Source organism: Hermetia illucens, chromosome 3 (assembly GCF_905115235.1).
Source record: "Hermetia illucens chromosome 3, iHerIll2.2.curated.20191125, whole genome shotgun sequence".
Classification (NCBI taxonomy): domain Eukaryota; kingdom Metazoa; phylum Arthropoda; class Insecta; order Diptera; family Stratiomyidae; genus Hermetia; species Hermetia illucens.
Window position 1 is genome coordinate 89,397,674 of NC_051851.1, and position 27,190 is coordinate 89,424,863.

At 38.4% G+C, this 27,190-nt stretch overlaps 1 protein-coding gene across 3 annotated transcripts in view; it reads left to right on the top strand.

Annotated features, from left to right (window-relative positions):
* The window catches only part of LOC119652334 (hemicentin-1), a 447,036-nt gene that overhangs the window by 93,551 nt on the left and 326,295 nt on the right, over positions 1 to 27,190 (top strand). For all 3 annotated transcript variants that reach the window (XM_038056346.1, XM_038056348.1, XM_038056347.1), the window contains one exon: positions 14,071 to 14,637. In XM_038056346.1, coding sequence (XP_037912274.1) covers positions 14,508 to 14,637 — 130 coding nt within the window. In that variant the 5' untranslated portion in view covers positions 14,071 to 14,507. The remainder of the gene's footprint in view (positions 1 to 14,070; positions 14,638 to 27,190) is intronic.

The following is a 27,190-nucleotide window of genomic DNA, read 5'->3' on the forward strand; positions in this document are numbered from 1 at the left end:
TACGCCCAGTTTCTCTGCAATGTCTTGGATATCCACGTGGCTCACTTTGAAGGTTTACTTCACCTGACCGGAATCACAGCCGTGTGGTTCGTTCGCTTACCGTATCAGTTTCAAATGCGCTGCTAATGTTCCTGGTCGCCTTCGCTGCTTTATAACCAAGTTTGAACTCATACAGAAAAAGTATGAGTTCTTGGCTCTTTTCCAGCTTTTTTTCCTTCTTATTCACTGTTATCACACCGATGGCCAAAACTGATACGACTCCTTGATTAAATGTAGGAGTATCCATGATTCATTATCCGACACCAACCGCGGCAACTGGTGGTGGTATGATATAGCAAAATCGCAGTTAACTGGTCAGCTGCAGCCCCACAGGCTCTGTAAAACTAATGGTTCTTAATTTCATGTTTCACATGTAGAAAATGAGTATTTTCCAGTGCAGTAACCATGGGTTACCCTGAGGTGAACTTCAATAATGCCATCCTGCCCAGCGAATGACGTGTAAATGAACGAAAAAAGTTTTCTTGTTCATGAAGGAACAGCGTTTGCAAATCTATTAAAATCTCTGTTTTCTTGGCATGACTTTTATTAAGAGCTAAAAAACGAAAAAAAAACTTCTTTTCCATATTAACGCTTCTTGATTTCATAAAACTTATTCCAAAACTTTCTCAATGTATTACGGATGATGGAAAGATATAACCATGAATAGGAATTTATTTACCCTCAGCAGTGTAAACACATCAATTTAAAAGCATCGACAATCTAATCCGCAACAATTCTTCTAAAAGATTTCCCCTTTCTTTTTATGGATATTCGCAGATTTATTGCTGTACGGGTGGTTCTATCAAATCAAACCGAACCAAACAAAGGGAAACGAAGGACTCGGATCTGTGCCCGGTTACTTTATTCAAACCGAGGGAAATGCCGAAAGACCGTGCCATTTGTCATTGCAACAAGATTCTTATCGTCAATTTGCCACCAAAAAATCCACAAAATGCCTTGCCCAATGTAAATCTTGTTGAAGGGTGTGCTACCTTCGCCAACCGCTTTATTCCAGGACGGAAAGGGCGATACAATATATTCTCGATTCCCTGATTTGCGGAATTCAATGATTCAATGATTTAAGATCGGACGCGTAGACGTGGTAGCGTTGAAGCCTATCGTGAATTGAAATCGGAGATTTCGGATCAACCGAATATTTCCTGTTTACATTTTTCGGACATTTCTTATTTTCTAAGCGAAATATTTCAGCAATTTCCTTTTCCTTTTGTCCTGTAATAGAATTTGCCTTTTTAAAATTTTAGGGTCTCGGGTACTGTTCTCTCTGAATTGTCACGGGACTCGGTGCTGGACACACAGAAACCCTGGAATGAATAATGTACGTACAGGAGCGCTTCCCTATCCTGGGCAACCATCTTACATCCTTTGACAACGTATTGTTCCTACTCTTTTATTATGTACAGGTACAAACTTCAGAGACCTGGGCCGAACATCATCACCATCACTTTGCCGGCTGAGAAGTCAAGAAGATAACAAAGATTACCATAAACCATCAGACCGTACTAAATAGACCTTTGTCCAGGCAGCTTGATTTAAACTGGGCTTTGTCCATTGCTAAAGGGCTTTCATCTCGTATTCATTCCTCGGGCGCACCGGCTCTAAACACACCCCGAAAACCGATTTGAATTTTAAATTCCAAGATACAAATAAAGAGCAAAGGCTGCCTAAAATCAGTCATTCTCTCCTATCCGAACGCGTTCCATAGGTTTCCAAATAACACTTTATCCAGGTGATACATCGCTATTCATCCCTTTTCTGATTCCTGCCATCATTGGTGGTCATTTATGTCCTTTCATAAAAATGAAACCCTTGTGGCGTTGTGTTTCCACACACACATACACACTCCCGTGTAAGCACATGCCTTCTTGGTCCATGATATAACCTATTGAGGACAACCATCATTGATTAGAGTTTCTTGTTAACTGAGCTAATCCGGGAGGAATATTGGAATTGGATATATGCAAGTAACGTTGGAGCCGAGCCGAGTCCTTGGATAGAGTTGTATAATGTGCCTTCCCGATGAATATGCGTGTATCCAAGTCTAAGCCCAGAGTCTACCCCGATAAATTAGAGTCATAAAAGTTTTGTGGCTTAATACAATGTTAGGTAAGTCTTGAGGAAATTTGTAGGTGGGGGTGGTAAATGACGGAGGCTTTTGGAGTGTAAAACGGAAACCATAAGCCAGCGTATAAGTGAAAAGAATACTTTTAAGGCACTCAAATTCCGCTCCGGAGGTAGATTCGCCACAACTGGTGTAGACATAAACTCAAGCAACCATTTATTCAAATGGATTTTATTCGTTTAGCAATCTCTCCGTAATCCGCGTGCTTTGTTTACGACTAGAACGTTAAATGCAAATGCAACACGCTCCTTTATGTGAGTATCTTGTCAGCCATACCATTATTGAGCATTTCAAATCGTGGTGCGACCAAATAGATTTCGAATGTAGTTGACAGCTTTGGCATGATTGAAGTTGAGTGACGGAATGGGGTTTGTTTGTTGTGTTGATAATGCAGTAATCGGCAAGCTATGTTTCTGCTAGATAAATAATTTACAAAGCCCATCTAGGACAGCCATTGTGGGTATGATCGAGTAGGTTAACATAATACCAAGAATTGAATTCTATTAAGTGAAATTGCAATTAAATTAATAAATCCAATAACAGATCCTTTTTTATTTATCCTTGTTTTACACTTTTTACCTTTATCCTCGAAATTAATTTGGCATTTTCATCAGTTTCAACGGTATTGACGTAAATGGTACGATTACTGGCAATACGCTAATTAATTTTAAAAAGTAGATTGATGACCATGTAGGCATAGTATTTCCTTCTTCTGGCAGAAACTATTTTCATAGACTAATCCTTCCTTGTCCATGGAATATTTTTTATTTATAGTAGCTGAAGCGTTTTTAAGACAATGATAGACACATGTCTCGGCGTTATAAAACTTTCTGGCCGAGCTAATATCTGTCTGCGAGTCTATAATGAAATCAATTACTGGGAATGTTCAAAATAATCATCTGGGCTGAGAAGGTATCAGCAGCCACTACGAAGCACCCAATTAGCGCGGGGATGCTTCATTTTGATTGTCAAGGAGAACAGAAACTAGTTGACTCAAATCTTCAAAGCGAATCCGTAGTGTTTATGACGGTGTTGATACCGGGGTACTATCAAGATTCCTTCCCTTCTCTTCCTTCATTCCTTCCATATCTTCCTACTGTCAGTAACCTAGAGGAGGTCGAATTTGAGCATACCACCCAGATTATTAAACCGGATTCTACACTTACTAGCCTAGTTATTGGTAAGAATGACTTTCTTACGCTTGGAACTCGGGCCATGTCCAGTCACCGATATTCCTCCAGTGTAACCAGTACCTCTGCTTTGAATGTTCTTCAGCCTTTGTCCCGTTGAAAGGTGGGTTTGGCTCGTCGTGATCGGTTTGCGCTGTTTTGTTCTCTTAAAAGCCTGATACGGATGCAGTCGCGAGGCTTCTAAATCACCGTCTACCGTATCGAATCACTGTTGTTTCGGTTCGCTTTTTGGTCGCTTCCCATCGACTTTGATATTCAAACCAATCCTAGTGAGTAAACTCCTGTTATCGCAAATTATGTGACCTTACAAGTAAATACGCCTTTCTCGCAATTTTTCCACGATCGGTGCAGCCATATATCCATCACGGATATCCTCATTTCAGATGTGATCAAGTGATGTTACGCCACAGGTCTAACATAACATTTTCTCTCCGTTACCGCGAGAGCCACTTCATCGTCTTTTATAGTCAGACAACACTCTGAACCTTAGAGGGCGACAGAGTGGACGACATTGCAGTAGATTTTAAATTTGAAACTTTCGTTGGTACATCGGTCACAACGAACACCAGTTGTGGAATGCAATTTTATCCAAGTTGTGCTAATGCGTGAAGCAATTTGATAATGCAGCTCTTCACCACCAGGTAGTACTGTCCTAAGATATTCAAGTCGCTTATTTCTGGGCAGGTCATTGCTACTGGCAGTGATAGTGCCTGTTTTATGGGGATCGGTCGACAAACATTCTGTTTAATTCAGATTCAATCTGGCAACGTGTTGAATGAGGCGATCATTCCATTTTTGGACAAGTTGCTCGAGATTATTTTTGTTGTTAGACGCTAGGAAAACATCATCTGTATAAAGCACTGTAAAGGGTGCTGAACGTTGGATGTCCCATGTGACAATATCCATAACAAGGAGAAGGAGGTGAGAAGGCGTTTTCTTGATGAACGCCGACAGATATGCGAAGTGGTTTTGATACACCCGCCACATTTCCATTTTACTTTTGGGATCGTAGTAGAGCAATTTAACCCAGCGCAAGGATTTCCCTGGCACTCTCTCTGGTGTTGTTGTTGGGGGATATTTCGTGTATTGCGTCAAAAGTTCCGCAGTTCTTGACAAACCTAGTTTCATTCACAGCAATTTGAATACGATTGTGAAGAATACGTTCGAATATCTTTATGGCACGGGCAGCCGAATATTGAAACGATTGTGTTTTCTTGATTGATTGAAGAACTCATTATTGAATCCCAGCGCTTCGCTTTCCAGATCTTAGATGTGATGTAAGGTCATGTAGCCTTCCTCAATATTATTGGTTTTGCTGCTCCTCGAGTTCAGTCGCGCTGGCAGGTAGAATTACTTGTGAAAGTGGAAAATGAACAAATTCTTCCATTGAAATCTGCTCAAAGTATTCTCACCATCTATCTGTTACGGCTCGTTGGTCGGTAATCAAAGTACTGTTCTTGTCATTAACGCGACTAAGGAGATCGATATCCTCTGTGGGTTGGTGTTAGCTTTGGCAAGTTGATACAAGTCTCCCTCACCATGCCGAGTGTCCAATTTATCGTAAAGATCTTTACAATAGACTCAAGTAACAACGGTGGTTTTCTTTGTTTCCCGATTGGTATTTTTGTAAATTTGCCAATTGGCCAGCGTTTTATCATCGAAAAACTTATAGTAGAGGTATTTTCAAGATTATTGATTTTTGTGTCTTTAACTTGGATCCACGATTCTTCCATATTCGAAAAAATATAATTTCTTATTTCTTCTCAGTACTCTTAGATGTAGATGAATTGAATTATCCTGCCTGAAATAAAAAAAATCGAAACTCATTTATTTTTGCTTTACTGAAGCTTTGTTAATGAATTATTCGGGTTGTTAGCATGGACGCTATCTATTGCATAAGATACCTCTCCAGTTCCATTCCAGTTACACCCTCCTTGATGATTTTGGTATTCAAGTTGTTGAATTCCCCCTCTACATCCAGAAAGAAGCTCATTCGCTTGTCGTGTAACTACCGTCCAACTGTGATAGTTACTTTATGAAGGGTGGTCTCTATGGATTCGTTGTAATTTGGACAAGGCCAACCTCTTCATGATCATCTTTCTTAGCACGAAAAGAGTGAGGCTGATTGACCTGCAACTTGTCGTTGTGATAACACCCCAGTACTGTGATATATGCCCGAATGAAATACATAACTCATGAATCTCTACAAACTACGGCGCAACGCTCGTCTGCTGTTTTTGGTGCATTACTGACATTACGCCGCCTGGACCCGCAGGTTTATGCTAGAACAAGCTATTTATAGCCTAATTGATTTAACTACTGACTTGATAAAGTCAAAAGACTAAAGCCACCAAAGAGCGCCCGGACCTCACTAAAAAAAGAAATAAGCCGAAACACCGGAAGTTGGCGCTTCGGGAATAAAGGTTTTGTGTTCATTTTATGTGAGAAACTTTCTACGCTCCTTTCTCCATTTGTATATAAATATTCCTTCATATTTCTTTCAAACTACAAGAAATACATACATATTACAGATATATGATAGATATTATGCTCACGCTAAACAAACAAACATTGCCCATTAACAAATACTGTATTCTATATTCACGTATAAAATTGACCGTTCACCTATTTTCGATTTACTTCGTCCATAAAAGTATACATATATTCATATAACATACGTTTATTGAATACCGCTTGTTCAATGTACAAATATACCTATCTGAATTAGGCACTACCCCAAAGCTTCAATTTCAAAAATATAATATATACTATTATTAACTTTGTTTGTGCAGATATGGAAATGGGATTAATTTTGAGGCCTAGATTTCGTTTAGTATACCACTTTGATTTTTTCAGATTTTTCGGTTGGATAGGTTCTGCGAACGAGACCGGTTTGAGGGTCACATTTTGAGCCCTCATTACCATACATTTCACCCGACAACATATATGGGATGAGTTTGGAAAAGTACTAATTGAACAATTCATTTGATGGCCACATTTTATGAAAAAAATTGTGCATGCTCCATTTACATGTGACAGCCTCCCTTAAACTTAATAACAAAACACCAAACGCGGACGAGAAGCCGAATGCTTTTCAACTTAGAGAATCCACGAGTGGATCGAATCGGTCTTTGAGGTTCCCACCTTGACGTAGCATCTTCAGGCCATAATGGATTGTCTCTTCTTTTTTCCCATATTAGCTACGTATAGCCGAGATTATCTTCTATGGGGTAGTTTAGTAGAATCACTAAGATTTTCATGCCTTTCTTAAGGGACCGTAAAAATGCCTCCCTAGAGACCCTGGGCTATTCGGCTGGATAAATTACCCAGATTAAACTTCACATACTAAATGGTGGTATTATGTAGCTTTCTAATATAACCTTGCTTGACGATCTGAATCGATGCGAGTGATACAAACCCGCTACTTTTCCGCTGTCAATAAAAGGGCATATATCTGCGGCTAGAACGTTTTCATCATTTTCCCGGAAGGTTGGGGCAGTTTGAAAATTTAGTGTGCCCCAAATATTCCTGTGTGATCCGACTTTCATGACTAACTTGTCTGTGAAGATTATAAAGTCGGTAACCGCAAAATCCACATTGACAGAAGAGAGTATGTCAATTCAAAGACAAATTTGGAAACTATATAATTGGCAATTGGAATCAAAGCCACCTAAGGTTAACTATGTTTCTATGTATTACTCCCATGGAGTTCGGAACCTTGGTTTTGTTCACGAAAAATAACATCGTTCATTAAATTTTTTCACGTCCTCCAGCAAAAGCAGCATGAAGAATGTGGCCGATAGCGAGAAAAAAGGGATCCGTAACAACGTGCAACCTTGGCGGACCTCTCGGAATGCATATATTCCTCGTGAACAAATCTGTCAGCCTGTCCAGTACTTTTAATGGAAAGGAAATAATCGTTTGGAAGGTTTTTGCGGCCATATAGATGGATTCCCTTGTTTGGGAATAAATGTGACCTCCACATCATACCAGGTACATAGTTGGGATATATGCGTGTTTCCACCATGTGCAGCACATATACCGAATAAGCAAACCCGAAGCATTCACCCCGTATATTTTTCTTTACTCCCTTTACTCTACTCGCCTCGACTGAGTTAGTCTCTTCGCAAAAGTGTCGTTCCGTTTTGCTTCTTCTCCGCAGTTCACAACCCCTCCTTGCACCGATTCTAGCTGAATCAGTTGAACCAAATTTCAGAATTTACGTTGCTTTTCTCGGTTTCGCCAAATCTAAATTCTAGCATGGTACTTTACTCGTCTTTCCCATATCTTTGCCATACTGGGTAGACTGAGCAGTCTTCAAAAGTTCCTACCATACTAAATGTAATAATTTGGATTGTCTTCTCAATTCTGGGAATACCTTTGATGCATCTTCTAGGGGCCAACAGGGTATTTAGTGCTAGGTTATACGCGGGTAATCTGCCTTGCGTAGATTTCGAAACTAAGCGCTTGAAAGTGCATCCATACTCATTACGAAATCATTGCGCCTATGTTGTGAGGGCCGTCTAATGCCCCCATGCTATTACTTTGCATACTAGATAGTTTTAACGAATGACGACTTCGACTTAATAATGGAAAAAATAATGACAACACCGAAGAATCTTCTTATTTCCCCGTTTCCTTTTTGCGTTTAATTTGTTGTGGTGCTATCACATAAGCCGTTAGCCAAGACGCCTGGAGATCTGTTGAAATCAGCGTGGAAGAGCGAGGTCTAGGACTACTGCTGTCAAACAGTACATCAGCATGTCGGGAATTTAAGTACTTGTTTCCCAACCTTGTATGAGATATATAAATGTCCTGTAGCTATTAATTCGCCGACTAGTGCGATGGGTGCTTTACAAGTGCACTATAGTATCAGGATGGATTTGTGTCGTCATCCGACGGCTTCGATAGCCTTAGCTGCAAATAACGGCATACTTGTGGCCTGCCGAAGTTCTTTGCTGCTATTCGTATTGGTGAGTTGAAATCGTCAAAGGACCACTGTCACCTTTGTTTGCCCTTAGTCAAGGATGTCTCGGACGATCCTTTTGACCTCGTAAAACCCGAGAAGTGCAGTTTGATAAGAAATGATTTATCCGAACGCGGCTTGGGTGGAAGCCTAGTATAGTAAGTGACCTTGAATTCAGTCCAGGATCAAGAGTACTAAGACAAGGGGCCTACTTTTGCTTGTCCGGATTCAAATTGGGTTGGTTTCCAATGGAGAGTGTAGAACATCTATTTGAGTTTCTTTGTGAATTTCGTGATAGATTTAGTTGCCACGACCTTTGTATTACTGAGCAAAGTAAGTTAATCTTGGCAGAACCCTTCGCTAAGACAAGCCAAGTTGAAATTGGGGTAGCCAGGGCCTAGAGTATACCACGTTCGTGATCACGTTTTAACCGCTGCCGCTCCCAACATGGTAATCGCTTAAGGAACGTCAAGGGTCCCCAAAGGCCCTGGTTTATACGATCACCGTATTATTTGCGAATAAATCTACTACAAAAACATCGGTGATGATTTTGATTTGGTGCGAGTTTCAAGGATGTTCCCTTCCTAAATTTCAAGATTTAAGATAGATGGTAGGGGTCTCTGGTCCTCGGGGGTTTTGCTTTCAGTCAGTTTTTAATAAGATAATGGCCATTTCCAAATGATTTCCGTCCACAACAATACCTCATTATGCAAATCTTTATCTGTCTTTCTAATTGACATGCAAATCATGTTTCTAATTAACATCTAAACAGTGGATGCAAAATGCCCACTCAAATCTTAAAGACAAGACAAAAGACGATGCAAGCGTTGGGTGGAAACTCCATTTACCTAGCGTGAAATTTCTAAAATGCCATTTAAATTAAATACAAACGCAAGAAATGAAAATGAAGGTTAATTAAAAATAAAATCCCATTATCTCTTTGAGTAGGAAGGTGAAATGATGAAACGAGTGCAATTTGCATAATGAGCAAAACATGAAAAATTACTTTCAAAGCTCTCCTGATTTTTTTCCTCATTTTTAGGACTTTTTCAAGAAGAGCTAATTTTTCTCAAGAGTTATGTAAGGCGACTTTCGGGAGTAATTGCTTCTTGGTGAGTGCAGTTGAACACTGTCTTCAACTCACGGCACGATAAGCTGTTTCAGCTTCAAAATGCTGTTCAGCCAAACCACTAAACCCTTTAAGCCGAACTTTACGTGCATACATACATAACGAACTAAATTGAGGTATTTTGCTGAAATTGTACCATTTACTTGTGGGTTTGCCAGGAATCATTTGCAACTGATACAAAGGAGAACTCCATCTTGTAGATTTCAAGAGCTATGCAAAGGATTAATTGCTCTACTCCTATCCAAAGTATCAATGGGAACAAATAGTTTTGGCTTTTAGCATTTTGAATATAAAGTTACAAGGTAAGTCCTGCTTAACGAAATAACAAAGACTGTAGAAGTGCCTGTTGAACTATAGCATTTTGGACTGAACCCACTCGACCGAAGCTATTCACCGATCGTCCGGCTTGTTGAAGTTGGAAGGTCCGAAAATATTTTATTTGAATTATATACGTGCGTACGTACATTTGTCGATATCTCTGGAAGGATAACACAACAAGTTTACACAGAATGCTCCATATATGCTTTGTACATGAGTGTTCTATTTGCATGTAGCTGTACTATTTTTCAAGATGTATTCACAGAATGGGTTATTTCTAGAGAACATAGAAGATAGGTATCCTTGTGTCTGATAATTCTTATCCGCAAGCATAAAGAAGTTCTCAAATAAATTAAATATTGCACAAAGAATGAATCTGAAAAGCAAGAAGAAAAAATTGAATATTCCCATTCCGTCCCCATCTGAGTACTAAACCCTTTCCTGCAAAGCTTAACTTACAGTGAGGATTGGCTTTGCTTTCAGTCCATTTTGGAGTTCATCTCCTTGCCTTTTTTTCAATAACAATTTTAAGTAATTTAATGATAGTTATGTTATACGTGCAATTGTCAGGTTTGATAATTGTTAATAAATAAACTTGCTTATACTCCAATTGATAATATTGGTATTTCTATTTTTTGCTTCACCGTATCTAGAGCTTCACCGCTTGAACGAAATTCTTGAGATGTCGAGAAAGGACTGATCATGATGACTGTGAAGTTGGTCCTCAGCAATTTCTTCCGGATGATTCAACAAACTTGTAACTTTCTGGCTGTGAATTATGAGCTCGTTGTCGTGTTCGAGAGGATCCAGTTTTCACAATCGTATCCTGGGATCCTTCCCAAGGGAAAAAAGACGATTGACCTTTGTCGGGCAACCGATACATCGAGCTAACTTCCACCTCGAATTTGAGTTCGACAGGAATTTTCCACTTGATGAACAGAGGGGTCAAGGGTCCCTCCTCAAGGTATTACTGAAAGGCGACGGGGGATTTTGCAGCAACGTTGTAACAAGGAATTTTTCTCAATTATATATCGATGATGCAAAAGTTTTGCATCCATTAAGTAATACATGCAATCATTTTGCAGCTCATCGTTGAATTTCAATTGTATTACATTCAAATCAATGACAATATATACATAGTATCAGTTATACAAACCCATACAATGTATTAATATAAAATTCTTTTAATATTATATGTTGTTCCCATTTACCCTTATATGTGGATCCCATTCCCATGGTGCGCTGCACAAAGTGCTTTGTTTGTAATAGTAGCGAACTCTGATGATATGTTGCCAACAGGAGCTCATGAAGGCTTGGAGTTTTCGAGCGAAAGGGGGGGGATCACTTTCCAAGTACTACTCTTATATACCTACACAGTGATCAGCCTCCATTAGACCTTGGTATTGAGATAACTGGAATAATTTTAGATAGGCGTTGGTAATACGACAAGCGACAACCAATTTGGTGTCCCTGTCGGTAAAAACGACGCTTTGCTCCACTTATTAATGCATATGGGAATAGTTCAATGACCCGTCGGACAGAGAACCTTTGTTTTGTTACTATTTATCATCAGTCCAACTCAACGTGCCTCTCTCTTCAAATCCAGGGCCTTTCGACCAAGGTCGATGACCTAATAAACGAACAAACAGACGACATCAGCTTTGTCGAGGTGTTTAAGTAAAGATAGCCTAGTCAATTGAACTCCCCCATGTCCTTCAGGCAAGGTAGCATAAAGAATGAGCAGAAATGGTATCGGTAACAAAATGCAACCCTGGCAGACTTCGCTTTTGAACTCAAATTCGTATGAGATCTTACCTCATACCAGCATGTGACATTTTACGTCATCATATGTCCTGCAGAGCACGCCGACGACTTAAGTAGCATCGGAGGAAAGTGCAACTTTCATGGCTCTCCAATGTTCATCGCAGGGCCTTACACTGCGATCAGCAAAATAGCACTCCCATTGTCGGGCGACAGCTTAATCATATGTATATGCAGTCGACGTTGAACAGTGACATACTATCATAGTTCTCCAACCCTTCGGGAAGTGAGAGACGCAACAGGTAAACGAAAGTAAGTGACCATCAGATGGTGATCCCTTTCGTTTTTTATGAGAAGTACGGAAAACTTTGGGTGTATTCTTAAGCTCCACCTCATTGGGCTAGCTTTTTCGTGTGCGGTTTTGAAAAGCGCAACCCATCAGACGCTACCTCACCTCTACTCTAAGAGCAAAGTGAACGAAATGGGTACAAGGTGGTATTTTCTCCCTTGTAAAAATTTAAAAACAAGACATGTGTATGAGTAATAACCAGGACACAAACTCCATTTTGTTTAGCAGTGTCCTCTACGCTCGTGATAAATTTGATACTCCTGAGACGAATTTAGGTGGGTTTTTCCGGTCAATGTCAAAAAGTTGATAATATACTAAGATCAAGTTACCGGCCGCAGATATTGGAATGAGATTTATTGTGATGTCTAGATTTCATATAAGCGCATTACCCTGAGTTTTTCGAAATTGTTGTTTGGGTAGTTTCTCAAAATGAATCCTTTCTTACTTTAAGTTTGAATATTTTGCTCCTTTACTCTGCCGTTTTTACAATTTACTTAGAATTTACTTAGAAAGTGCGTGTGACAGACAGCAAACTGAATTTAATAAAATTGTGGTTTACACTAAGCCTTTAAAAGGGTTAATGATCATTTGTAAATATTCGAAAATTTTTTTATTGGCATTGAAAATATTTAAAAGATTTTAAGAAAGTTAGATTTTGAGACTAAAATTTAAAAAGATAAACGTGAATCACAATGCGTGTACTTTATATTGAAATTATTCGTACTCAAAAATTGACGGCTAAAGGCGAGAATTAAGAAAAATATCTTATTGGGATTTTTCGCTTCGCAGAGGGTATACGGAGTCCCTAACCCCCAAAAAGGATAAATTTCTTAGCTATTCTTAGAAATCCAAAATAAAGGTATTTTCGTCTAACGTTATGGAAATTTGTGTCTTAAAAATGTTATTCTTTTTTCAAGGGGGCTACTCAAGCCATCCAAAGAAAGACAAGTGACGTAGCTATCAAAGTGAATCATCTACGTCTAAATCGAACATCAAATAAAATTCAGTTATCTTCGCAATTCAGCTGTCCAGTTCGCATTTATAATCATCGCAAAACCCACTCAAATGCACGAATTACAGAATTACTAGAGTTTTTCTTCTTTCTTCGGCAATAACCCGCTGCTCGCACTATATGTTACTAAGTGAACGAATTCAAGTTCAAGACTGCGGCATTCACTTTCAGTGCCTCGACTTACACCCACTTCTCGCCTTAATCAGGCCTACAAACTGTTGTGATCAGCTGCAAGTCAATTAAACTAAAAAAATAAAAGATATAATCCCAGAAGAAAAAAAGATACTTGGTCAATGGGGTGAAGTAATGAACAGGGACAAGGTTAATTGGAGTAGCTTTGAATAAAGATGGTCATAAATGCAATCCATAGAAACAGCTTTTAGCAAGAATCACCGGAGTGGAACGATTTGGTGATTACAGATAATATGGGAATTATGGTAAATGACATTCAAGGAAAAATTTTGTGAATATAATTAATGTTCAAGAGGGATAGCTGGAATGAATGAAAAAGGGATTATTTACAAATTGGAACAAATGATTTCGTATGTATGTGGACAAGAAAATATAAATCCGAAAATCAACAACGCCTACCACCCAGGTGACAGTTATGTGAGATACCTTCGGGTTTATCTGGACATCATTAACTTCAAATCCAGCTAGAGGCAGATAACTTTTATAAACTTTCTGAATTTGAAAGTCATCAGGCACGCCGCAACAAACATACAAATGTATATTCCACACTTATTTCAGTTTGAATCCGTTGACATCTTCGGTTATCCTTTATGCTGTAGACTCAACAGGGCGCCTCCATGCCCCTTTCATCAAGTTCATCCCTCCCCTGTCGTTAAAGTCATCGAACGAATTGAAAGAATCTGACCGGAATCAAGAAAACTTTCCATATCTTCCCTTTACCAATTTCATAAGTTTTGCGGACTCATCCATTCTCATTCATTTTCATCCATCGCCTCACTAGAACCACGTGGTCAGCACACAAGAAACAAGTTCGTAACCCCTAGCGTTCCCAATTTTTCTAACGTCACTTCAACCCTAATCAAATTCGATTAAAAATGATTGGGCACGCAGATGTTTTCCTAATATTTCATGTTGTTGTCTTTGCACTTCTCGATCTTTACTTCTAAAACGACTTTTTTTCTATTTCCTTCCAGGACAAGAGAGGAATTCCTCGTGTTTTATCTAATGAAGTAATCAATGGATATCAACGACGACGAGCTGCATGACCCGGGAGAAGGAAGAATGGAAAGTGTTTCTCATGCTCTCATTGAATTAGTGTCAGTGCCGTAAAAGTTTCATCAAGATAGAAGGATACTTCTGAAAGGACACTTTATCGCCGCGTGAAGTGCATCAATTCATACTCGTAGATAAGATTTTATTTTAGAATTTATCATATCAAGTCAGTGGCATGGTCGCTTGCCTTGAAAGTGGTGCGAACATGTAAGGAGTGTCATAGTGTATACCAAAACATAGTGGTTCGGTGAAGGTGATGATGTTTGAAACCCCGTGGCAAGCAGGCGACTCTGAAGACCACATTTCGAACTCCAAGAAATTTAGCTAAAAATTCACTTTCCTATGTTTGTTAGTTAAAATGGAAAGGGTGGATAGGATTACAAGATGTCTGTGGAGGAACGCATCACATTATTTAGCCGTTTATATAATTTTAGCTGTTGCCGTGGGAAGAACTGGATGCGACGATTCACAGGATTTTCAGAAAAACAGTGAGTAATTAATAATTTGTTATTTTTATAAGCGTCCTTACCCTCGCTTGAAAGCAGGAGGGCTTAACGATAGGAATGTCACCATCATGTAAATAATTTTGGGAATGACTCTTGCCTTTCTAAATACGTTGTTGGAGCCGGTCAGAAAGCATACAGGGACACCTCCAACTGCTGCGGGTATAGCCATGATATGTTCCCGCATTTCACTTTACATGAGTATGTTGTACGCATCCAAAGCGCACAAAATTTACCACGTAGAGAAGGGGGAAAATTCCATTTCAGATAATTCTTTTCCTTCTGTCAGTAAGCCAATGAACACACATGACCTAAATTTGTCACATATAGGGTGTAAAATACTGGAAAGCTTATTATGTACATGTGCCAATGATTGATGGATTGACTGATGGGAAGATTGACCCAAATGTATACAGATAAGATTTTTTGTTTACTTGGTTGAAATGCCACTCACCGATGAAATAATGTGGTTAAATTTTGAATGCAGCCCAATGTTGGGTTAAGGGCTCAAGCGGCCAACTGCTCCCTATTTGTGACCTATGGTGGCTTCATGGCTCAATTTTCAGTTCATATATTGATTTTCGAAACTTTTTGCTTTTTCAAGGCAGCGTACCGCTGAATTAGCTTAATGAAATTGAACGGTTTATAATTAACTTCATTAGACAGGTGGATGTGGACCAAAGGTTTTACAAGGCAAACTAGCCTACGAGTGGGCATGAACTGCTACACCAATAAATTGTAGAATAAACGCATTAATCCACATCCACCTCGCTGTTCTTTCTGAGTAGAACATTTCTACCGAAATCATTAGTTCCCTTCAAATTAGATCTGTCAGACCCAATATTATCCGATTCAGATAACCTATGAATTAGTAATACAGCAGATTTTCCTCTTCTTAGTATTTGATAAGTTATATTTTCATGGGGACCAGACGTGAATCATCTCTATTTTTGGTCATTTTCCGAGAAAGCAAGGATTGTTAGCGATGGTCTATACACTATGGAGTACGAGAAATTATTCACAGCCTTGTGATGTGCTTTGTAGAAATTCGATATCGATAGCTTCGCATACCTGCCCAGATTCTGTATGTCTATAAAGGTCTTCAACTTTATATAGCAAGACTTTGTGTCCTAATTGAAGAGAAGACTATTTCTTCAGTAACCAGTTGAAGCTTTGAAGGGTAATTTCCGTTAGATGAGACTAACGCTGGATCGTTACGTTCTTTCGGAATCCTCGTTATTTATGTCCTCTTCCATTCAGCAGGGAAATATCCTGTGACTAATATAAAGTTGATTATCCTCATTTTGAATGCAATGGCATTAGTTGGTAATCCTCCAACCGTTTCCGCAGTTAACATATAAGGACCGACAGCTTTTTTCGGACTAATGTCGTTCGTGATTGTTATTTTGACATATGCCATTTCGAATCGAATTGCAAAAGTTTCTGCTTAGATGATGTAATAAGAAACGTGAGACTAGCATGGCAATGGCTGAAATAGGATTCGAAGGTGTAGAGTAAACGCTGCTCATTGTTCGAGGCCTATCTACTTCGAGATTCGTATTGAGCCTTTAAGATGGGTTGGGCGTTTCAACTCTGTCGCTGAATTTCAGATAAAATAATTTGAAGTCGGCGTCGGAGGAAAGTTTTCATGGTATAATATGAGGTGCTACTGGTTTCCGTTTAACAAATTTTTCCAAAGTTTTTCATATTTAGTAAACGTTTATTGATAGATATTGGTAGCTCCATTTAAATCAAAATAAAAACAAAAACCTGAAAAATTAAAAATTGACTTAAGAAGCCAATCTACTTTAGACAAAATATTCAAAATTTCTTTCAATTTGTATTCATTACATTTTCATAGAGTATAGGCGCACAAAAATATTCCCTGAAAAATTCATTCATTGTTATAAGCAATAGCTTTAAGTATGAAATGCGTTTCTATTATTTAACCATATATTCTACACATACAGGGGTATCGTCGGGAAAAATCAGAATTTTTTACCCAAATCAATTTTGTTGGTACAAATTACTCCAAAAACCACTCTTTTTCAAAATTTTAGTTAAACATCCCTCATTTTGGTTTCCGGTTTCCCGACTTGTTTTCATTCAAATTTCCATGCACCACACTGGGTTTTAATTGCAGTTGCAGGGTAGATTCCCTTCGATTTGACTTATATTACAATCTATGCAATATTTCCCCAAAGTTACAAAATATGTTTCGACTTAGAGGTTGAATTTTATATAGAAAATTGACGGGGACGCCAGAAAAAGACCAAAAAGTTCAAGTTGGAGGATAATTCGACTTAGAGGAATTTCAACTTGGAAAGGTTCGACTGTATAGTCTGGGGTATGAAATAAAGTTTTCGATTAGTACTCTGCGAATCATTAGTTGAATAGAGAAGGAGGGAGGTTAGCAGGTGGTTATTTCAGAAACGTATTCTCAGAAATTACCCATCGGAAATATCTGAAAAAAAGCGTGATGGTTCCTGCATACGGTAACTGCGCCACAAACCATTCTGCGTCTTTTATCTGTCCAAATAATGTTAATAATGTTGTGTATTATTATGTTTTATAAATTTTTTGTGGGCCTCCGCCAATAGTATCGGGCATAATCCTGGAAAATTTATTGGAAATCCTGCGGACCCCTTGCCGATAGTTTCGGGAATGATCGTGGAAAGCTTAGTGGAATTTTCATTATTGTTAGATATTTCATAGGCAATAAACTCAATAAACAAAACCTTTCATCCCTGCACTAGGCTTTCGGTTGCCGACTTGTCTGTTTAAAGATGGAAGGAGTCCTGAGCCCACTTTTACTTGATCCATGCGCCGGACCAGTGAGGAATACAACATACGCGTTTCTCCAAATTTTTGTTCCACGAACTTGTTTTTCTGGGCTGTTCAAAACGACGAACAGCTATTTCATTTTGTATAGTCCTAGGCTTAGGATACCGGTCATCGACCGCAGCTTTTCAAATTAAGCTTTTTGTAACAGCCCAATATTTTAGATACCCGTTGGTCCCCAGATTTCTAGAAGTCCATAAAGTTCGTAAAGCCGTCGTCGCTTGACATTTTTGTCGAGTTTGGGTGTAAGCGAGGGGTCCGTGGACCAGGAGAGAGGGAGTAAGTTGCTCCCCATTTGGTCCGGTCCAGCATTAAGTTGATGCAGACGTAAGATCCCATCATTCTCAAAAAAAAAGTAAAGTTTCCAAGTCCCATTGTGTTAGTGGGTTCGTTTCCTTTTACTCTCTTCACACTTCACACACCTTCTGAGAGAAATTTTGAGGATACTTGCAAAGTGCGAAGTAACAATAGCTGCATAACCCGCGAAAGTTGGGACAGTCAGGCTGTATGCAGATCTTGTTCTTCGTTAGCTTTTGCCCCGTTCGGAAGTGTGGTAAGCTCATCTTGACATTTTTCGCTATCAGCCAGCGTTGCTTCGATCGCCTTTTTAATTGTTCTCCATCGATTTCGATACTCGGGTCATCTTAGCAAATATGTTCCCGTCAACACAAGTTACATGTTCATATCATCGAAGTTCATTCGGAATTTTTCACGATCGATCCAAACCCATATAAGGCGCAGACGCCATCCGAAATGATCATGGTTTGCTACACCTCCGGTCCAATGCAACATCTCTATTACCTCCAAGCGCTATTCACTGCTTTTCATAGTCGGTCAGCACGCAGAACCATAAAGGACTATAGGGTGGATAACAACACGGAAAATTTGGATTTGAGACTTTCATTGATGCATCGATTACAAACAACATCAGCTGCGGAAACCCACTCCATCTAAGTTGCGCCCAATAAACTTTGTGACACCAACAGTTACATGGGCTGCTTAACAGATCGTGCTTTTCACTTGTTTTGTTTTTAAAATCATTTTTATTTTTAAGAAATAGGTAACAATGTATATAGATTGGAAAAATGAACAATAAACACAATCTTTTAAAATAACAAAAATAACTTAAATCTAATGGCCACTGTGAGCTCTCAAAGTTTTCGAATAACAATTTACAGACAGAGAGAACAGTAAGAAATAAAAAATCTAATTTTACAATAAGTTGTCGGGAAATAGTAAAAAACCCGACAGAATTCACTTGGCCTTAGTGGTAAATAAAGAAATATAAAAGTAATAATAAATATTTGATCGCTTCAAAAAATACTTTTAACTTAAATTATTGTTCTTAAAACTATCATAATTATATATTCTATATTACACATTTTTTCCTTTTTTTTTACAATAACATCCATACAAAAAAAACAAAGAATAATGACGTATGTATTTATAAGTTACAGCTGGAGACAAAATCACTTGATTCCATGTTTCTTGGACATTTTTTGGTCGAAAGTCGAATAAGTGAGATTTAATTGGCGATGGGCCAGGGCGTGCTTCGATTTGGAATTATTAGACCTCTTTAATGACCGCATGAGAAATATTAGAAACGGGGATGCCGACACCATATTGTGTGTTTGGGCCACCATTGCATTGTATATCGTTGCTTGGCACCACATCATTGACTTTTCTTTAGAGCACAAATATCGATGTGTCTCTTACGTTCTTCTCATGGGGGTATCAATATTTATATGTGTTTGGCGGAGGTGTAAAGTGAAGGAAAGTGAAATAGTTCAACTCACCCGGGCAGATTGGCTACAGATTGATACTGCACAGTTCGCTGAAAAAAAAAGAACGCTTTCAAGGACCCCAAACTATGATCCGAGCCGATCGATGATTACAAAACATCTTGTAATATTAAAAATTCCCGCAAAAGTCGAAATATCGTATGTGAGAACCCAATTAATCGTTTCAGGTAATTTGAGTTACCGAAAAGTGGGCTCCTCGCTTCTTGACGGAATATCAGAAAGCAAATCATCTTGTCAAGTGTGAAAGACCTTTGGTATGATAGCGAATAGAGGGGCATGATTTCTTGAGGCACGTTGCTACCAGTAATGAGACGTACGTGCCAAATTACCGTTCGAAATCCAAGGAGGCAAGCATGGAGTTTCGAAAACCTGGACAAGCCGCGCCTTGAAATGCCAAGACCCGTCTCCTCGCTGGTAAAATTCTGGCGACGATTTGTTGGGTCGCAAAGACATTTTGCTAGTTGATTTTCTGGATGAATATTGTACGGTTAACGCTTCGAACTAAAACTGATCTATCGAAAAAAAGATGTGGCACCCCTATTCGCAGTGCCACTCTTCTCCATGGCTTAGAATGCAATAAATTTGCCCAAAGTGACAACTTTGACCTACGACTTTGTTAATGACAGTGTGATTTGCACCGAAATTGGCAACATCATGTTCTATGATGTAACCTATATTACCGCAACTAGATGATTGAGGATAAACTTAAAAGGCATTCCCAGTCAATTTCTAGATGGTATACTTAGAGTAAATATGGTAATGTACTCTTATTAACTTTATTTAAACAGGCGTCGATAGGGAGAGTATTGTGAGGCCTAGGCATCGAATAGTGGTAGCCTCTTGATTACTGACTTTGAGGTTGGGTAGTTTCTCAGAATGGGCCCGTGGGAGAAATTGTCAAATTGGAAACACTCATCGAAACCTTTCATTTGATTCCCGACAGGACTATATTCAGTGGCATAAATTTACACCCCCTTTAAACTCAACGCAGTACTATGTTGCTCATTGCATGCGAGAGTTTTCACAGTTTCCACTTTCTACCATATCTTGCATCAACTTGTGTCACTATTTCTGAGGTAATCGGTGTGGCAAGCAGACAAGCGGGGGGACAGACAAACAACCTCATACAAAACTTTAAAAACTTCCAATTTGTTAGCCGAAATATGTGAATAAAAGAAGAGATGATGCAGACAACAAAGTGCATTCAAAGTTTTTTGTGTACTAATAAATGCTCTAAAGCAAAGACCGGTTCATAACATATATGACTAGCCCTTGTACCTTTGTGAGATAAGGAGGAGGCCTTATTGGTTTGTAGGAAGTAAGCAGGGTTTTACCTTTCCTGATGTTGGAAATTCGCACGATTTTTAATGTCTTAGGATACCACTCAAGCCACAGTAATGCATTGAAAATGCGAATATCGTAACGTTTAACAGAGGGTGCAATGAGGTCACGTTTTGGGCTTTTCTGGATTAACGTGTTTTTTGTCGATAATTTGTTTTGGTTGAAAGGTGTATATTTTCGCACTGAGGAATAACTTTTAGAAGATGAATGGAAATAACTAACAAATCTTAACATACATTATTTTCGGCACTTCTTGCTCAAAAATTAGATTAGTTTGAGACATTCACATTGTTATGCCTTTACTGATTTGATAAAGCCAGTAATTAAACGATGCGAAATATATTTCGCAATTTCGACTCGATTTCGACCTTGTTTGGTATTTACTATTGACTGCTCTTTCAACGATGAAGACTTGTGCTTCTGAAATTCCCTCCTTTTTCGACGTTTGTCAAATAACAGTTGTTGGAACTCGTCAGGTGATTTAGGTGTTAATTTTGTCGGGTGTTTGCTGTGGGGTGAAAGGCTCTGCTACGAGAACCAATACCTTTTTGGTAGTCTTAAGGGCTTTCACTCTTGTTTACCATAAATAAGTGCCAACATTATTTTGAAATTTGAATCAGTTATGTTCTCGCAAAACCTGCTAAAACCTAAGGTGTTTTTATTGTCATTGGAGGATGGTTTCCTGAAAAATTCCTTCGACACCAAGCGTCTTCTTTAATTTTTCAACCGAAGGGGTTGTATCAAATTCCTATTCCCGTGCGACCGATCATCTTACTTTCCGTATCTTTTGCTTTCCATTGACCATTGCACCTTCTGTTACGGCACCAGAACAGTAAAAAGATATAAATTGCCTTGGAATACACCTAATGCATAAAAAAACTGTAGGTGCTAATCTACAACTCTAAAACGTCTCCTGCTGAAAAACAAACTCGAATATTGTATTGGTAATCATAATTTTTAAAGTTCTTACAAGTACGTTCTACAAACTCCATTCATCACCTCCCTGCGTCGTTCCGATTCTCCCAGGCCACGCAATTGGGAAATGAACACTCACTTTACTATCTTTGGATCTCAACGGTATATGTACATACGACCCAGCTGTGAGTCAAAAGGATAAAAGAAGGGTTTTCAAATGAAAAGTAAATGAAATCAAGTAATTAATTATGATAAAGTTAATAAATGCGACAATAATTCATTAGAAACGAAGTTAACCACATTAAAGTAAATTGGAAAACGGAAGAGATTTGTGTTTTTCTTTGAAACTTTGGGAGGAAAGGCAAAGTTTTTTCGAAATTCACCTTATCTATCAGAGTCGGTAAAATTCTGTAGTTTCATCCCGGCATTCAGTGGATGTGGAACTTTAGTATATCAAGCGGGCCGCTTCAACTTTTAGTTTACACAAAAACCCAATTTTGAGCTGCTTTGACTTTGTTAATAATAGCAGGATTTACACCACATTTTCTTTTGTTCTGCTCTACATGATGCTTTATTGCAAAAATTTACTTAAGGTTTAATAATGGAGGTACCTTTTCAGTCGACTCAGTTGTGAATGAGTATTTGAGCCAAATTAGGGTAATAAACGGGCGAGCGCAATGCTGACCTCTTACAGGGTACTGTAATCCTATAGTGTACCGTTAAGGTCTTGAATGAAGTGCTCTAACACACTTCAAGGCCCTGGTCCAATTGGATTGTTGTCAATGATTATTATTATTTGAATAGATATGGATGTATTCTATGGCCGCCATTTTACATAGGGTAGGTAGTTTCTGGGAATGTGTCCTGTTTCGTTTTGAGTTTGTACTTGTTGTCCGCACACCCTCTTCTTTCCTAATCAACATCAAAAGTACTAGTCATGACATTTTATACAATATTTGACAAATCTTTATCCAAAGCAAACAAATTTGTCAAATTTGCGCTCCCCGCAGTTTAAACTCAACTTAAAGTTACACCACACATGCTTTCTAGCATTCAGGCCTTTAGTGGGTCTGCTGTATTATCTGTAGCCTTTACTCAATCGCATTCTTCTATGATTCTTCTTGGGATTGTAATTCGAACACAAATTCGAAATCGAAGCTGACACCCCCCAGCCACTACGATTACCTCACGGTTAAATTCTTGACAAAGTTTCGATCAGGTTTTCCACGAAACATGCTGAAAAGGAATTCCATATTTACAGAATAATTCCCGAGAAGTACTTCAATTGAAATAAATGCTTCATAACACCGCAAATATTTTCTACTAGGCTGATATCGAAAAATTGAGAAGGTCAATCAGTCATAATAATGCGATTTTTCTACCCCTTCCAGGCTTTTCAGAGCTTTCTGGAATTAAAATATTATATATTATATTAAATATACCCTGAAAAAGTGACCAGACCGTTTCTGGAATACAATATATGTAAAAAATGAATCTCCAAACCTTTTCAATAAAAGCTTGGATGGCGAGCATACTGCAGACTCATTAATGATGACAAAAAATGTCTCGAACTCGAGTGTGAAATATTCACTTCTCAAGGTCTGTCTAATGATATTCGTCGTTACGTGTTAGTATGGTCTCCCAGAATATCCCAGTATATTCAAATTGGGGCAATACACAAACGCATACATGTTTCGCATTTGCCTTAGATGATCCGCTTGGCACATATTTCTCCGCCACACAGCATGGCCATACATATGGCAAGAAACAAAAAGTAAATGACAATTTCTGATATTTTAAGTGTCTCTGGAAATTAAAGTCAATAGGGTTTTGTGATAAAAATTTCAAAAAAAAGTTAAAATAATCATGAACTAAATATTTAAAAAACATTAATGTTTTTGCGTAATGGGAAGTCGGGGGGGGGGGTATTAGGAATTTTAAAAGGGGATAATGGTGACAATAAAAGTTGTTAGATAGGAGGCAAAAATTATTCATACAAGCAAACGGATTCCTCCATAATTCAGTGGAGAGTAAATATAAAACGAAACTATGTACATGCTACGAGCACACAGATATTGTAGGCCAACTATCGTATATTTCCGAAACCTGCTCAAGAGAAGGCTGCTGAAGACCGAAGTCCTCGTGACATAAAGTATATAAGAGAATTAACTTCTAGATCCTTTTTGTTGAGAAGTAAACTAATTTAAAATTACTTTTCCTTGCGGTATTTATGCAAAATTAAACTTTCTGAAGAAGAACTAACAAGCCAGGAAGTTAGGAACGGGTAGGCATCCTTTCTACCATTCCAAATTCCATGATATCTATTCTAAACCAACAGTGCAGTGCGGATCTAAATTTCACATAACAAATATATATATTATATATGCTTCTAAATTTTAAGACACCCATAGAAACTCAGTTTTTAGGTTTCAAAATCATTTTCCTGACAAAAAGTAATTAATTATGAAGGTTTTAAAAAAATAATGAAAAAAGACAATCTTATAAACTAACAAAAGTAAATCAAACATGGTGGTCACTATCACCATCATCATTATCAACGGCGCCATAACCGCTGCAGGGAACCTCGGTCATCCCGATTTTGCACCTAGGTGTAATCGCTCCATCTGTGGCAAGGTCTGCCACATCTTCTTATTCTACTATAAATATTGCCATTATAGACTTTCCGCGCAGGGTTATCCCCATTCATACATATTAAGGGACCCGTTGACCGTAGCCTATTGAACCGGATGGTTATGTTATATTGACATCCTCTTGCAGGGGGCGAAAATTCCTCTCTTGAACACGGCTAAGATTTTTTTCTGCTAAGAACCCACGTCTCCGAGGAATATATAAGGACTAGCATGATTATTGTCTTGTTACTTTGACCTGAGATGTTTCCAGCAGAATAGTTTTCGTAAGTTGTTTGTTTATGAACCTCTTTTCATACAAATCGGGAAGTCCCATGCAAGCTATGGGAGTGACATATCGCCTGAATGCGGGTTCCGGAGACGGTTACAGCGATTGACACCAAATTTGGTAGAAAGCTGGGAACTGTGAATGCTCACGCATACAGTGAGTCATATCATTTTACGACGAATCTAAAGGGAGCCCCCATACATACAAAAAGGGGGTGTACATTTTTTTTTCATCAAATATAGTTATGTGGGGTGTCAAATTAAAGGTCTCGGTTAGTACTTCTTGAAGCCGGACTTAGTTTTGACATTTGGTAGAGAGGTGGTGAGTGCGGGGAGTTGAAAGTGATCATTCCTTTAAGGGGACCATTCTCAGAAACTACCAAACCGAAAAAACCGAAAAAAATCAGAAGGCTGTCACTATATGGTGCCTGGGCTCCGAAATACCTTCCATACTGATATCTGTACAAATGAAGTTAATAATAGTATATTACTACAATATATAATATAAAACCCCTCTTAGGTTCATGCGATGTAGGGTATAACATAGAGCATGATCTCACCAAGTTTGGTGGAAATCGCACTATTACTAACAAAGTTATAATACGTCAAAGTTCAAAGTTCAAGTGTAGTTAGGGCTTGATAACAGAACTGTTGTTGTTGATTCAGCAGAAGTTTCCCCGGTTTTGTTCTCCAATTTGAGTAGCAATCCACATTTTCGCCTTGGGAGTTTTACTTTTGATACTGCTGCTGCTTTCTCTAGTCTTACGATAACTTCCTACCAGTTTTTAACTATGTGTTTCTCCCTTAGTTGTTCCTAGTTCTGTACATTCCTGGATTCGCGACTTCAAAACATTATATATAGCAGAAATGAATTCTGCGATTACCGGTCTTAGTTGCTCTCTAGTTCCAACAATCGAAGAGTTGGGCATGCTTAACTAGCCTGGATCTGTTTAACTAGTGTGTGTTCTACACAAAACCTTCTTAAAATCCCTGTCTATCTCTCTATCTCTCACACGCATTTTTCTCGGAAATGGTTATAGCAATTGACACCCAATTTGGTTAAAACGTGGAAACTGTAAACGCTCACACATACAGTGAGCCAAAAGGGGAAGTAAATTTTTTTTTCAACAAATATAGTCATGTGGTGTATCAAATAAAAAGTTAGTGCTTTCCGAAGCAGGTCTTAATTTGGACATTTGGGGAGTGCGGGGGGTCGAAAGTGATAATTTCTTTAACGCACCCATTCTCAGAAACTACCCAACAAAAAAATCTGAAAAAAAATCAAGAGGCTGCCACTGCCTAGGTGCCGGAATACCCTCCATACCGATGTCTGTTCAAATAAAGTTAGTAATAGTATATTACTATAATTTTTAGTAATTGGATGCAAAGCCCCCTTAAGTTCATCCTAACACCATGCAATTTTGCAATATAGTCTGTAACATAGGGCATGATTTTTGTAAGTTTGGTGGAAATCGCACTGTTATCAACAAAATTATAAGAGGTCAACGTTGTCGCTTCTTTGAAAATTCAAGACTTTGAATGTCAATATCATGCGAAAGTGCTACATACTAATGGAACAAGTGCACATCCAAATGTTTTTACAAAAGAAATACACAAAACCTTTCATACATGAAGCGTCCAGCTTCCGGTTTCCTAACTTGTTTTTAATGCCGTTTCTTTTCTCTCAATCGTTGGTTGCAACTACGTATACTTTCTTCGAGCTCCATATCCATCAATGCTTCTTAGGAATCATGTTGGTGTTCAGTAGCCTTGACATAGACTATATGCAAACGTGACATACGTTCACTTCTTTATCGAATACTGATGCTGTTCAGGTAACAAATCTACAATGAGTGAACAAGCATCAAATCAAATATTTATAATCGAACCATAATTCGAATCCAGACGAATGGAATCCAAAGGCTGAAGCTCAATCATCTCAACAATAAAAGTCTTCCAGGTTTTCAATATCCAATATTTTTTAAGACTCCAAAGAGCTATTTTACGTTTTCAAAATTGTATTCAAATGTCTTGAGCTCTTTCTTTTTAAATTTTATTCGAGAATCAGGAGTTCTTCAGTTCTGCTCCTTACTTGAAAAATACGCTAATTGCACTAAATTGTGTGTGTTTACTCCTCTGATAAATATGTCTCTTTGTTGTTATAATTTTTGTCTCAGTAAGATTGCGCTTCAGTTTCATTATCACTGCAATTAATACTGTGCAACTGACAAAGTCACAGAAGCAAATACAAAGCGAATACAAAAATCCATGACGACAGAGATTCGAACCAAGGGCAACGAGATTGAAAAGCTAGTGCTCAACTATGGCTACCATTCTCCAGTTCCTTCTATATATCTGGCTTCTTAAATCAAATTGAAGGTCATTGCTCTCATCAGCAAGCTAGTCGGTGGAACAACTTGTTATACGTTCGAAACATAAGTTATCGGATCCAGCTGGCTCGTGATTATTTCCCTTCTCAATAGCATCTACTACTTCATCGACTGCCACCGGAGACTTCTTTCCAAATGGTCATGGTTAGTCGATTATTATTGAAAAGTTCTCCTAAATTCTTTTTCTTTCTTTGAGTTGGTCGTCAATATCAGTAATTGATTGATTTTCTTCATTCAGGAGATTTCGTCCTTGTCTATTATTTCTGAATATCGCTTTGTGTTTTTGTGCCAATTGAAATTGCCATTTTGTCCTGAACAATTCGATTTCTCTGCA